General features: G+C 49.7%; 1 protein-coding gene across 1 annotated transcript in view; it reads right to left on the reverse strand.

The window, feature by feature from the left end:
* Window positions 1–729: 729 nt before the first annotated feature.
* The window catches only part of CBLC (Cbl proto-oncogene C), a 35067-nt gene continuing 22517 nt past the window's right edge, over window positions 730–13279 (reverse strand). The window contains exons 9-12 of the mRNA XM_029577054.1: window positions 11598–11960; window positions 10032–10150; window positions 4953–5020; window positions 730–3658 (exon numbers count right to left, since the gene is read on the reverse strand). Of these exons, the coding sequence (XP_029432914.1) occupies window positions 3441–3658; window positions 4953–5020; window positions 10032–10150; window positions 11598–11960 (768 nt within the window). The 3' untranslated portion in view covers window positions 730–3440. The remainder of the gene's footprint in view (window positions 3659–4952; window positions 5021–10031; window positions 10151–11597; window positions 11961–13279) is intronic.

The raw sequence follows: 13279 nt of genomic DNA on the forward strand, positions 1-13279 counted from the left end.
AAGCTTGCTGGGCAGACTGGATGGGCCGTTTGGTCTTATTCTGCCGTCATTTCTATGTTTCTATATATGTTTCTATGATCTCCCTTTGCGGGGACAGGAGCTCACCATTCCAGCCATCCTCACTGGGGTGCTGTTAGGAAATGGTACATTCCCCTCCTAACTCCAAACCCCATGTCCTAGGCAGGGACCATCTAGTGGAGAACCCAAGGGGGGGGGGGGGGGGTCACCACACTGTCTAGAGTTGGGTCCCCATGCAAGGATATAGAGGTTTAGGAGCTGATTATGGGTGTCTTTCCTATGAGGGGGTGGAGCTGATAAGGGGTGCCTCTACAGAGGAAAAATGGGTGGTACAGCTGATTAGGGACATCTCTATGGGAGCTGCCTTCTTGTGACAGCAGATAAGAGTATGCGTAGGTTTGGGGCTGCCCCCCTCTTTTGTGACAATGCATGGGGATGTAGATAGGTTAAGGATTCCCCCCCCTGCCTTGTGGTGATAGCTAGGGGTGTGCAAAAATTAATGCGGTGACCTTGTGTATGGGGGTGTGCACAAGCTAGGGGTATTTCCCTCCGAATAACGATAGATGGGGTGTGCACAGGCTACGGGTGCCCCCTCTTTATGACAGTATATGGTGGGGTGCACAGGTTAGGAGGGCTTCACATTGTGACAGTACATTGGGATGTGCACAGGTTGCAGAAGTCTCCCTGCAGGCAGATCACAGGTAGACACAGTAATTTAAAAGCTCTTTAATACTCCTGCACCGGTCTCTCTCTCTCTGATCACTGCTTAGGTTATTTTATGCCTTTTGTAAAACAACAATTTACAAATTCTCTCTCAGAGAACTGGATCACTTTATTTTAAATACTTGAAATGCTACTCTTGTAAAGCATCCCTTTATATAATTATGTATTTATGCATTATTTACAGACCAGGGGTATCTGCTTCTCCGGTTAGTCAGTAGAGTGCTGACAGGGGGTAGGGGGACCTCCTGTGGAACCCTGCACTGATCAGGGCACAGGTCTCCATAGGCTGTTCTGGGGAACACCCTCCCCTCTACCTTAAGATACAGGACCTGTGGGGTCTCCTGTTAGTGCCTTTTAGACAGACTTCAGGCTGTGCAGTGGGAGGGAGAGACACGATAAACCATAAGCCCCTTCCTTCTCAGTGTTTCAGTGGGAGGGAGGGATGTGATGGACCACAAGCTCCTTCCATTTTTTAATAACAGGAGGTTTAATGCTTCTGCTATAGCGATGCTCATAATGTAATTGTGTCTCCAAAGGAGTCGGGTAGCAAGGTGCTAACCTCCCATATTATACAAGTTCTCAATCTCAGCCAAAATGCCGAGGCCTTCCTCAGCTCATAATAGCACAGTAGAAGACGGTAGAAAAAGTCTACTTGATTCATCCCATCTTCCCAGTTATTTATGTCCACACAATAAAGCTATATCCGCTTGTAGACTCAGGAACAATGTCAGGAAATATTTTTTTCACGGAAAGCGTGATGGATGCATGGAACGTCCTCCTGGAAGAGGCTGTGAATGCAAGAGCAGTAATGGAATTCAAAAGGGCACGGGATAAACACAAAGGATCCCTTGTGACTAAAAAAAAAAATGAAAATGAAGTAACCTATGTGAGCAGCAGTTACCACCCTTTACAGAACTCAGTGGGGAATCTCAGTCCGGTGCGAGGGTGTTAGGCGCCCCAGGCGAATCTTCTGCCTTGTGCCCACCCGCCCTCCCTCCCTGGTCCCGGCTCTGGCCCCCAACCTTATTCACTGAGATGCTGCTCGTGGCTCACCGAGTGTCTGCGTTTCTCGGCCGCGAGCAGGATGGGCACTGCTCGCAGCCAGCCAATCCTGTGCTTCTCTGGGTCACAAACAGGATGGGCGCCGCTCGCAGCCTGCCGAGCCTCTACTTCTCTCGGCCATGAGCGGGATGGGCTCTGCCCGCGGCCCCACATGGCTGCTCTTTGCTGCCCCCTAATGGTTGGCGCCCTAGGGAACCACCTAATGGCCTAATGGGACACGCCGGCCCTGGGGAACCTGCACAGAGAGGCAGTTACTACTTTACAAAAAACAAGCAAGCTTGCTGAGCAGACTGGGTGGACATGGTCTTTTTCTGCTGACATTTACCATATTACCATGTTTTTAAGATGGCTTTCCTTATCTCGGACAGCTTTTGTCATCGACCTCAATCGTACTGTATCACCTGGAGCAGATGAGCATACAAGATCCTCCACTTACTTCCCTCCTGCAACCCCACCTTTCCCATGTCTAATCACAAAGCTCCGTCAAAATCTAAATAGGCAATCGTACTAGCAGGGTTGTTGCATGGACATCCAGCCTCACAGGTCCCCTGAGCAGCCTGCCAGATAGGCCAGGCTGCAAGAACATTTCTGCAAGGAGCTCTAGTTATTACTTGCAGCCTGCCACGCCGCTGCGAGGTGGCTTGTGTTTCTTCTATGATTTCGAACATTTCATATTAACCACTTTGCAATTCATTCTGGCAGCTCCATTGGAGCAGGGCATGCTGGACCCATGCCACTAGGTTGTGCCTTCTGCTACCGCTTCACTTTTTGTACCCGATGATCCTCTGTGTTTATCCACGTTCCACACATCCACCACCCATTCCATGAAAACCTCTTTGAGTTTAGTCCATTGGAGCCTCATGTCATGAGCCCTTGATCTAGAACTTCACTTCCAATGAAAAAAGCTTACCGCCTGTGCATCAGAACTCAGACCCTACGCATGGATCTTAGTCTTTAGGCAGAGCCATAAGCCCCTTCCATCTCTGTGTAACAGCGGGAAGGATATATCACATTGGCACTTGAGCTCCTTCTGACTCTGTTTCACTGCATACAGCAGGAGGAAGAGTCACAATAGGCCATAAGCTTCTTCTACCCCGTGCAATGGTGAGAAAAAGGGACATAACGGCCCATAATTCCCCCTAGAGAGCACGCTGCAAGAAAGCACGGCCCAGTCTGTCTGTCTATCCTTCCTCTTCAAAGATTCTGTGGAGAAGGGTGGGGTGTATGCATACCGACATGTCTTTTAAAGGTTAGATTGAAAGACAGAAGGTTTCTGTCCTCACTGAGGAACTCCTAAGGGATGACAGAGAGCGAGAGTTGGGAGCACCTGTAGCCGCCCACCACAGTGACGTGGTCATGGCTGCTGTCCTGTGTCTCTTCCACTCCTAGTGGTTCACGCCATGCACATTTCTCTGGAACCCTTTCCACACAAGAGGCAGAAATTGTAATACAAAAGCATCTGTCCATGTGCCCAGAGGGATAAATGTTGATCCTGTACAATGCTGGGCCCGGGCGTGTTCAAGTTCATGAGAGGGTGGCCCTGAAGCCCCATGAGCCTGCTCCCAGGTTCAGGTAGGCTGAGAAGACAGTCCTGCTGCACCATGGCCTGCTTCTGGGCTCTTGTGCTGCAGGATACGCTAGCACTTGTGGCACGGGGTGGTTGGCGGAGAAGGCATGACGGAGCGCAGGATCAGGCGTACGAGCTGACTGTTATCGGGAGCAATGGACAAGGCTTGCTGGATGTCCTGTTCAGTGTAGCCTTCCCATAGCAGCTGTGCCACCAGAGCATCCTGACAGGGCTCTGCCATGGGAGGGGATGTGACTGGTTGACTGTGAACAGTTCCTCCTCCTGGACCTAAAAGTAGGAAGAATAGAAAAACATCTCATTACCTACGCATTGATAATGCTATTGTGACAAGCTATAATAAAATAACACCCCTGCAGATTATTCACAAATGACCTGATAAGTCGATAAACTACTGCAGAAATAGTTTTGAATTCTAATTTGGATACTTTCTGTCAGAGGAGTCAAAGGCTTAAGAACAGAAGAAATGTGCATAATATATCAGACCAATGGTCTGTCGAGTCCAGCATCTTGCCTCCCACAGTGGCCAGTTTGGGTCGCATTCCCCATGCCTACTTGGCTATTAGTTAATGGACCTGCCCTCCAGAAACTCGCCCAAACCTATTTTAAACCCTGCTGTGCTGGATGCCTTACCTACATCCTCTGGCAACAAATTCCACTTGTTAGTTTCATGGAGGGCCTCCTGGTCCTAATAGTATTGGAAAGGGTAGTCCCCCGGTTGCCTGTTCACCCACTCGTGATTTTATAGACCTCTGTCATATCCCCTCTCAGTCTTCTCTTCTCCAGGCTGCAGGGCCCTAACTTGTTCAGCCTTTCCTCAGAAGGGAGCCGTTCCAGCTACTTAATCATTTTTATTGCCTTTCTCTGTAACGTATCTTTTTTGAGATGGGGGCGACCAGAACTGCACTCAGTATTCAAGGTGCGGTCACACCATGGCTCACTTCAAGGTATGCTGAGACTCCCAGTTTTATATTTCCTGTTCTGTTTTCTTTTTTGGCCGCCTCTGCGCACTACGCCAAGGATTTCGGAGTATTATCCGCAATATCTCCGAGCTCCTTTTCTAACATGGAACCCAGCATTGGGCTACAGATAGGAGGTAATTCTGTAAAAGCCTGCATAAATTACACGCAAATATGCATGCGTTACACCAGTTTTCAAAGGGGAAGCACACGAGTGTGCATCTGCCGATATGTGTATTTTCCCTTCTGAAAATTGTCCCACCAAGATTATACACATACAGTTACATCTGCTAAACTGGGCACAGAGATTTTGGGGGGAAAGTGTTACACATGCACTTTTGAAAATGCAAACGTATGTGCACAATTGTAAACCCCTCCCCCACCCCTGGCCCCGGGAATCCCTCTGCTCAGTCTGGCTAAAAAAACGGATGCGTGAACGTGACACCCACCTATCGGGCAGGCAGTTTTAAAAAAGCAAATTTTACAGTGTTCCCCCCCGCAAAAGTCCCTTTGAAAATTACCCTCCTAGGGTTTGTAACATCGCGCGAGTCACGCCAAATTTCAAAATGGTGTGAGGGAAATTAGGATGGGTGCTGTCTGCTCACCTGGCTGAAATTCCGACAGGTTCGGTGCACTCAGGGATTCGTTTTGCTCTGAATTTCCTTCTGGATTGCTGCAAGAGATTCACGGGGCAGTGTTTAAAGACATTCCAGTGCCATGCAGTTAGGTTAACTCCTCGGCAACTTACAAAGTACACAGAGCATTAGCCAGGCAATGTGGCGCCTATGGCCAAGTGAAAAACTGTGCCCTCACCCATTACACAGCACATGACACCACGAGTTGGGAGATTACCAAGGCACCCTTTTTGTCCCTCAAGCCAAAACCTCGCTAAGGAATAGGGCTCTATCCACTGCAGGTCCTACCCACTGGAACACACTCCCACCAGACCTCAGACAAGACCCCTGCCAGCTTTCCATCAAGAAAAAACTGAAAACATGGCTATTCAGCCTAGCGTTTCCTTGATGGCTCACAGTTTACTTCTCTTGGCAACCATGATTTGTTCTTTATGTTATTAATCCACCCTTAAACCCCCCCCTATGTTCCACCAATTCTGGACCCACTGTTCCTCTTATCCCCTATCCCCCATCCCCGCGTCCGCCCTCTGACTTCCTCCTCCCTGCACTCTAGACTAAATTCACTCGAGGCAATCAACTGCTTGATTGCTTTTAACGTTGATGGCGTTTTTGCAAGACATCTTGTATAAGAGGTTTACTTTTTACTTTTAATTCCATGTTACCAAAAAGTTTTTATATGTTCTTCGTTCTATGTAATGCTCTCAAGCAATTTTAATTTGTTGTATGTTCCTCGTTCTATGTAATGTTCTTAGGCAAGTTTAACTGTTTCACTGTAAACCGGTTTGATTTGTATCCAATGCAAGAAGATCGGTATATAAAAAACAAAAAATAAATAAATAAATAAATACATTTTGTTAAATGTTTGTATAGCAATGCCCTCGGCCAATGCAAGGGTATTAGCTGCCCTCCACCCCATCACACCCTCCTCACACACAATTAAAATTTATGCATTTATAACAACATTTTACATTCAAAGCACAGTCTTCTGAGGTCAAAATATCACTTACAATATGTATATTATATTTACACAAGCCGTTAAGCCCGTTAAAACGGGCTACATCCCTCTGTCTCTCACCTCCCCCTCATTCTCTCTCCCCTCACTCTTCACCACCTCCTCCCCCCCTCCCTCACCCACTCCTCCCTCCCTCCCACTCAGTCTCACTCACTCCCTCCCTCTCTCGCTCAGTCCCACTCACTCCCTCTCACTCAGTCCCACTCCCTCCCTCCCTCTCAGTCCCCCTCTCCCTTTCACTCAGTCCCACTCTCCCTCCCCCCTCTCACTCACTCAGTCCCACTCTCCCTCCCCCCCTCTCACTCACTCAGTCCCACTCACTCCCTCTCCCTCAGTCCCCCCTCACTCACTCCCACCCATTCTCTCTCTCCGTCCCTCCCACTCAGTCCCTCCCACCCACTCTCTCTCTCCGTCCCTCCCTCCCACTCAGTCCGTCCCTCCCTCCCTCGCTACTGGCCGCTACCGCCGCCGCCCGCTGTCGCCGCCCGCCGCCCGCTACCGCCACCGCCCGCTGCCGCTACCGCCGCCCGCTACGCCGCCCGCTACCGCCACCGCCGCCGCCATTTTTTTTTTATTTTTTTACGCACGGCTCTGACCAACGTGCTGGCCCGCACATGCGCGGTAGAGCTGCTCTCTACTGCGCATTTGCGGGCCGTCGGTCAGAGCCCATTTATAAGGTAGATGCACTGCTGTGGTGCCAACCATAAAACCCTGCAAAAAAGCAAGAGACACTTGGAATGCATATGGTTAGGCCTACTGTTATGTGTCTTGGGCATGGGCATGACCCTCAGAGAGCCACAAGAAAACAGAATTACAATGCAATAAACTTTCTGTAATCAAAATTACACTAACTGCCAGCACTCAAACAGCAACAACTCTACTTGTGAAAGTTAACATTGCAAATATTACACCGGGCCTAAAACACCAATACACCCTCTATTAGGAAAACAGAACAAGCCAAGCTGCTATAGATCCCTACATACAAACTACACGCTATTGGAACACCTCACTTCAGTCACACATGCAAAACACAGATAGACTCTCAAATACAGAATAAAGAGACCATAAAATATAAAACCTCAACAAGCCAAATTCTATATGAACTGCAACAATGGAAAAACAGAAGCATTACCATTCCTCATAAAACAATAAAATTAGTAAAACCATACCAATAAAAAGAATTCTCAACCCCTTTCTTACCAATGCCCTCCATTACTGTCCAAAACAGGCCTGAAATTTGTTGCTAGAAGATCATCTCAAGTATTAATATTGTCATCTTTGCTTTCTACAGGACCACTACTTAAGCCAAACTCCCAGGCCTCCTTCTATAACTTATTACTAAGTTTTGTAATAATTCCCATAGCCACCAAGGTTGGGAAGGCTGATGTAAAAAAAACAAAACAAAATCCAGCCTTCCCATTATCACTGAAGTTTGGATTTCACCCATGGTCCCTACTTGCAGGCCACCCCAGCCTTCTTGGAAGCCCAATGCTGTTGTGCGGCTGCTTTTAGAGCTGTAATCACTGCTCTGTGTTACTCCAATGCTTTGACTAGAGAAAGGGATAACTGCAGGGACAATCACACTTGTGCATGGATGATGATTAGTTGATAAATAATTGCAATGCTGTCAAGAGGAATAAGAACATAAGAAATTGCCATACTGGGTCAGACCAAGGGTCCATCAAGCCCAGCATCCTGTTTCCAACAGTGGCCAATCCAGGCCACAAGAACCTGGCAATTGATTGATTCAAATCAATTGTAAGAACCAAAGAGATAAGTCATTTGTTTGAAATATGCCTAAAGATGACAAACAGATGGGAGAGAAATAATTGAGAAGCAGATGACTTGTGTTACATTTTGGAAGGCCGGGACAGCTGGATTGTAAAATGGATAATGGTTTATTGGAGAAATGGCTGAGCAGATGAATGCATTATTGGATGAATGAGAGATGGAAAGATGGACACATGGAGAATAGATGAGTGGATGAATACTTAGGGCCAGATTTTAAAAGGGTTACGTGCGCCGGGCCTATTTTAAAAAGGCCCGGTGACACGCGTAAAACACCGGGATGCACGTAAGTCCCGGGGCTTGCAAAAAAGGGGTGGGGAGGGGGTGGGGAGGGGGCGGGGCGGTCCGGGGGTGGGGCAGGGTCCCGGCACAGCGGCCATATTTGCCCCAGGGCTGAAGTAAGATTAGTAATAAAAGAAAGAAAAAAAAAAGGTAGGGGGGGGAAAAGGCGGGGGAAGTAGAGGAAGGGAAAGGAAGGTGGGGTGGGGGTAGGTAACGGGGAAAGACAGCGCGTCTCAGCGCACGCAAGGTGCACAATTGTGCACCCCCTTGCGCGCGCCGACCCACGATTTTAGAACATGCGCGTGCCTGTGCACGCATGTTATAAAATCGGGCATACATGTGTGCGCGCCGGGTACCACGAGCACATGTATGCCCCGCGCACTCCTTTTAAATCTATCTCTTAGGAGCGGCCTCGGAGGGAACTTCCCTAACTTCCAACCCCGCCTTCCCTTCCCTTCCCCTACCTCCCCCGCCCTTTCCCCCCTACTTTTTCCTTTTTCTTTTTTTTGTTTCAAAACTTACTTCAGCCCTGGGGCTGACATAAGTTGCGCGATCCCTGACCCAGCGGCCATGCGGAGGCCTCTGGCCCCGCCCCTTTTTGCAAGCCCCGGGACTTACACGTGTCCCGGGGCTTTACGTGCATTGCTGGGCCTTTTTAAAATAGGCCCGGCGCGCATAACCCTTTTAAAACCCAGCCCTTAGGGGTAGATTTTAAAAGGAGCGCGCGTGGCGTACATGTGTGCACCTTGTGCGCGCCGAGTCTGCACCGAGCCGTGCTGCCTTCCCCCTTTCCCTCCCAGGCCTCTCCAAAACTGAAGCGGCCTCGGAGGGAACTTCCCTACCCCCTACCCCACCTTCCCTTCCCCTACCTCCCCCGCCTTTTCCCCCTACCTTTTTTTTTTCTTTTATTACTAAACTTACTTCAGCCCTGGGGCTGAAGTAAGTTACGTGCGCCAGACAACTTTCGCTCGCGATCCCCAACACAGCAGCAAATATGGCCGCTGTGCTGGGAGCCTGAACCCACTCCCGCCCTGCCCCCTCCCCGCCCCCTCCCCGCCCCTTTTTGCAAGCCCTGGGGCTTTACGCGCGTCGCCAGGCCTTTTTAAAATAGGCCCAGCAAGCATAAACCCATTTATGCGAGTAACGCTTCTAAAATCCGGCGCTGAGGGGCGGATTTTCAGAGCCCTGCTCGCGTAAATCCGCCCAAAACCGGGCGGATTTACGCGAGCAGGGCCCTGCGCGCCGGGAAGCCTATTTTACATAGGCCTACCGGTGCGCGCAGAACCCCGGGACTCGCGTAAGTCCCGGGGTTTTCGGAGTGGGCGTGTCGGGAGGCGTGTCGGGGGCGGGGCCGGAGCGCGCGGCGTTGCGGGGGCGTGTCGGCAGCGTTTTGGGGGCGGGTACGGGGGCGTGGCTACGGCCCGGGGGCGTGGCCGCGCCCTCCGTACCCGCCCCCAGGTCGCGGCCCGGCGCGCAGGAGGCCCGCTGGCGCGCGGGGATTTACGCCTCCCTCCGGGAGGCGTAAATACCCCGACAAAGGTAGGATGGGGGTTTAGACAGGGCCGGGCGGGTGGGTTAGGTAGGGGAAGGGAGGGGAAGGTGAGGGGAGGGCAAAGGAAAGTTCCCTTCTAGGCCGCTCCGATTTCGGAGCGGCCTAGGAGGGAACGGGGGTAGGCTGCGCGGCTCGGCGCGCGCAGGCTATACGAAATCGATAGCCTTGCGCGCGCCGATCCAGGATTTTAGCCGATACGCGCGACTACGCGCGTATCTACTAAAATCCAGCGTACTTTTGTTTGCGCCTGGAGCGCAAACAAAAGTAGGCTGTTCGCGCTCGTCTGAAAATCTACCCCTTAGTGTATAGCTGGAGACTGGTTAGATGATGATGGGCAGGAGAAGGATCAGAGCACAGCTACAAGAGGGGATGGATAGGTGGAATAGGAATGGATCATTTTTTATCTCACACTTACCTAGACAGCGTATAAATGTAAGAATGTGCGGTCCTGGAGGAAGAGCAGTTGCTGTCCTGAATTGGAGGAGATTGTGGAATTTGCTGTTCCAATGGACTCAGAAGATGTAGAGCTGATGACTGTAAGAACAAAGTGATAAATAAAGCTGATGGATTATAGAATGTGAACATTTTCCTTACAATCAGCCACACTCAGTTGTGGTTTGCATAGTTTATGTGCCATGGATATCACTTTTGGGCATTATATCACTGTATTATTTACACATTGAAAGTTGTAAAAAAAAATTGCTGAAGTGATTTCAGAAATGAATTTGCCGCATGCTGACTACTCTCTCCTCCCAAGGTCTGGAGTGGGGGCGAGGGGTAGAGCGCTCCTCTGGCCCACACTGATGTTCTCTCTCTTCCCAGGAAGGAGATCTCCCGGCCCCTTCTGGCTTTTGTGGCTCAGGGAGGCAATCCTCAGATCTGCGCTTGATTGCTTTCTCCTGAACCTGCAGAAGGGATCCTATGGCCCATACCTGTTCTCTCTCTTTCCATGGCTGGGATCCCCAGGTTACACAATGATTTCTTTCGGGGCCCAGGGAAGGAACCTCCTGATGTGTGCTGACTCTTCTCACCTCCCATGGACCAGGGAGGGGATGAGGGGGTCTTGCATTCACTCTCGCACCGTGTGGTGCCTGAAAAGAGGATCTCCAGCCCACACTGTCCACTGTGGCACAGGAGCCTGAGCGCACCACACAGCAGCTGCCTTGACAGATGTTGTAGACCATTTTTTTTGTTCATTTGTATTGCTTTTTTTTAAAGCACTATGGGGTAGATTTTATAAATCTGCACCCGCGCGTACTTTTGTTCGTGCACCAGGCGCAAACAAGAGTATGCAGGATTTTAATAGATACGTGCGTACCCCTTAGAAAATCTGGCCCTATATTTTCAGCAAAGCTACAACGTTTACTCTTTCCAGGGATACCTCAACTCCATGTGTAGGAAAATGGATGATATCATAACAGTGCAACTCCACAAATGGGGTGAATTCACTATTAGTGTACAGATATGGGACATGCAGCAAAGTACACACTGGTATAATGAATCCCTGCCCCAAACGTCTTACAAGCTATGAGGGTACCTGTGAACTCTTAGATAAAGTAATTTGTCTAAGGTCATAGCAAGTGTTAGTGGCAGAAGCAAAGCTTGGCCTTAAGTCTGTAGGATCCCAGTCTAATATTGTAACCCCTTGCAGGGAGGGGAGGGAAAAACTTCACACCTCACTTAATGTTTTACTTAGGTTGTTAAATTTAGGAGAATTTTTAGCTTAACTTAGGGACCTAAGTTTCTGGCTGAAAATTTGCTTAAATTCATGTCCCTAGATTTAGGCCTGCAATTCATTCTCCTAAATTTAGGTGCCTGGTGCTGGAAATCAGCATTCAGTGCCTAACTCCGCCCCTATAGCCACCCACTTTTAAGGTTAAATTTAGGCACACAGCCGCAGTCAGTTTGAAAGGTGCCAATTTAGGAAACTAACTCCCTCCCTCTCCTTTCTAAAGGATCGCGGCCTACACGAGTAACTCACCGGTGCACTGTTGGCCAGAGGTGGGCTGCTCACTTTGGGTGGGGCTCTGTTTAGTAGTGGAGTGCTGGTTGAGTGCTGCCCACTGGCTGCCTCTGGATTGATATTCCTATTCAGGACGTCAGATGCTTTCAATCTTGCTTTGCCCTGTGCCCTACATGTCATGGGAGAAGAAGTGGTGTTGGACGGAGCTGCAGGGATCTCCCATGGGATCAAGGCTCCTGACACTGCTGGAGGGCTCCCAGGGATACTGGGCAGGGGGCGGTTTCGAATCCAGGCATCTGACTGTTGCGCAGAGTGTCGCTCTGTGGCTGAGCAGTTGGATGGACTCTGACTGACTGGAGAGGTAGCAGAGGAGCCTGAAGCCTGTGAACAGAAAAAGATCTTTTAAACCTCTAAGATGGCAACATCAGAAACCAGATATGCAGCTGTCTCTGGGATGGCTGGAACCACATGATGATCTAACTGGCTGAAAAGGACACATATGCATGAACATTGTGAGAGATGCACATCTGGAGAGAAGGATGAAATGCCTATGTTGAGTGATGTTGGGGCAGTGTGTGTGGGGGGACGGGGGGACTGAAGCTGGATCAAGTCAGGACAAGGAGGTACAGGAAGCACAAAGAAAGGTGGAGTAAGAGCTGGGAGTATACCGGGAGATTCAAGCTGAAAGAGAACAGGAGACATGGGGAAGAGCAGGAAGAAGGCCTGGATAAGTCTGCAGCTGACAGTAATTGTGATGTCAGCTAATAAAGACCATTTGGCCACTGAGGCTGTCCAGTTGCCCATGTCTACGCTGCTCTAGCTAAGGATATCTCTCGGCTATCAGCTGCACAAGACTGAGCAGCTGCATGCGATTGCTCCTCCTCCTTTTGTCCCTAGCTGAGAAATGTAGCCAACATGGCCACTCCCTGAGTCTGCACCCTGTTATACCTGAGAAGGTACTGGAGCCCTGCCATTGCTGCATGCGGGATGACTTTATTCATCTTCCTAGGAGCCTGATGCAGCCGTACTGCCACCCTGTGCAAGTCGGCTTTACCATCCCCTCTTTCTGGCCCTCCACCATTACAGGCAGATGATCGTATGTTTCCATACCTTCTCCAACGCCTAAGGCCTCCTCTTTTCCTTTTGCTCTACTGCTCCCTCCACCTGTGCTCCACCGCCGCCAATTTTATCTGTTACTAGTACTGCTGCTTATCGCGACTATAGTGCCACTCGATATATGCAGATCTGTTCTGTTTGGGTACTTGCCAGGTTCTGGTAGCCTGGTTTGGCCACAGGATGCTGGGCTTGATGGACCTTTGGTCTGACCCAGTATGGCAATTTCTTATGTTCTTATTTTCTTATGAATAGGCTTAAATTCTGCCTTGGTTCTGGTTATTTCTACTTCTGCCGGCACCTACCACACTCTCAGTAATGAAGCATTTCCTCCCAATCTCGCTTGGAAGGTAGATCATGACCCCTTGTCCTTGAATTGATTTTTTTTTTTTTTTATGGAAAATGCTACCTTCTTGTAGTTTATTGAGACCTGCTGTGTATTTCAGCGGAATTAATGGAAGTAGGAGAGGGGGGGGGGGGGGGGACAGGAACAGCAAGCTCAGCAGAAAGGTAGGAGGGATGGGACAAGGCTCAGCGGGAGGGAGGAAAGGGGCAGGTTTGGCTGTATCAGCAGGGTGATGGGATGG

Source organism: Rhinatrema bivittatum, chromosome 14 (genome assembly GCF_901001135.1).
Source record: "Rhinatrema bivittatum chromosome 14, aRhiBiv1.1, whole genome shotgun sequence".
NCBI lineage: Eukaryota > Metazoa > Chordata > Amphibia > Gymnophiona > Rhinatrematidae > Rhinatrema > Rhinatrema bivittatum.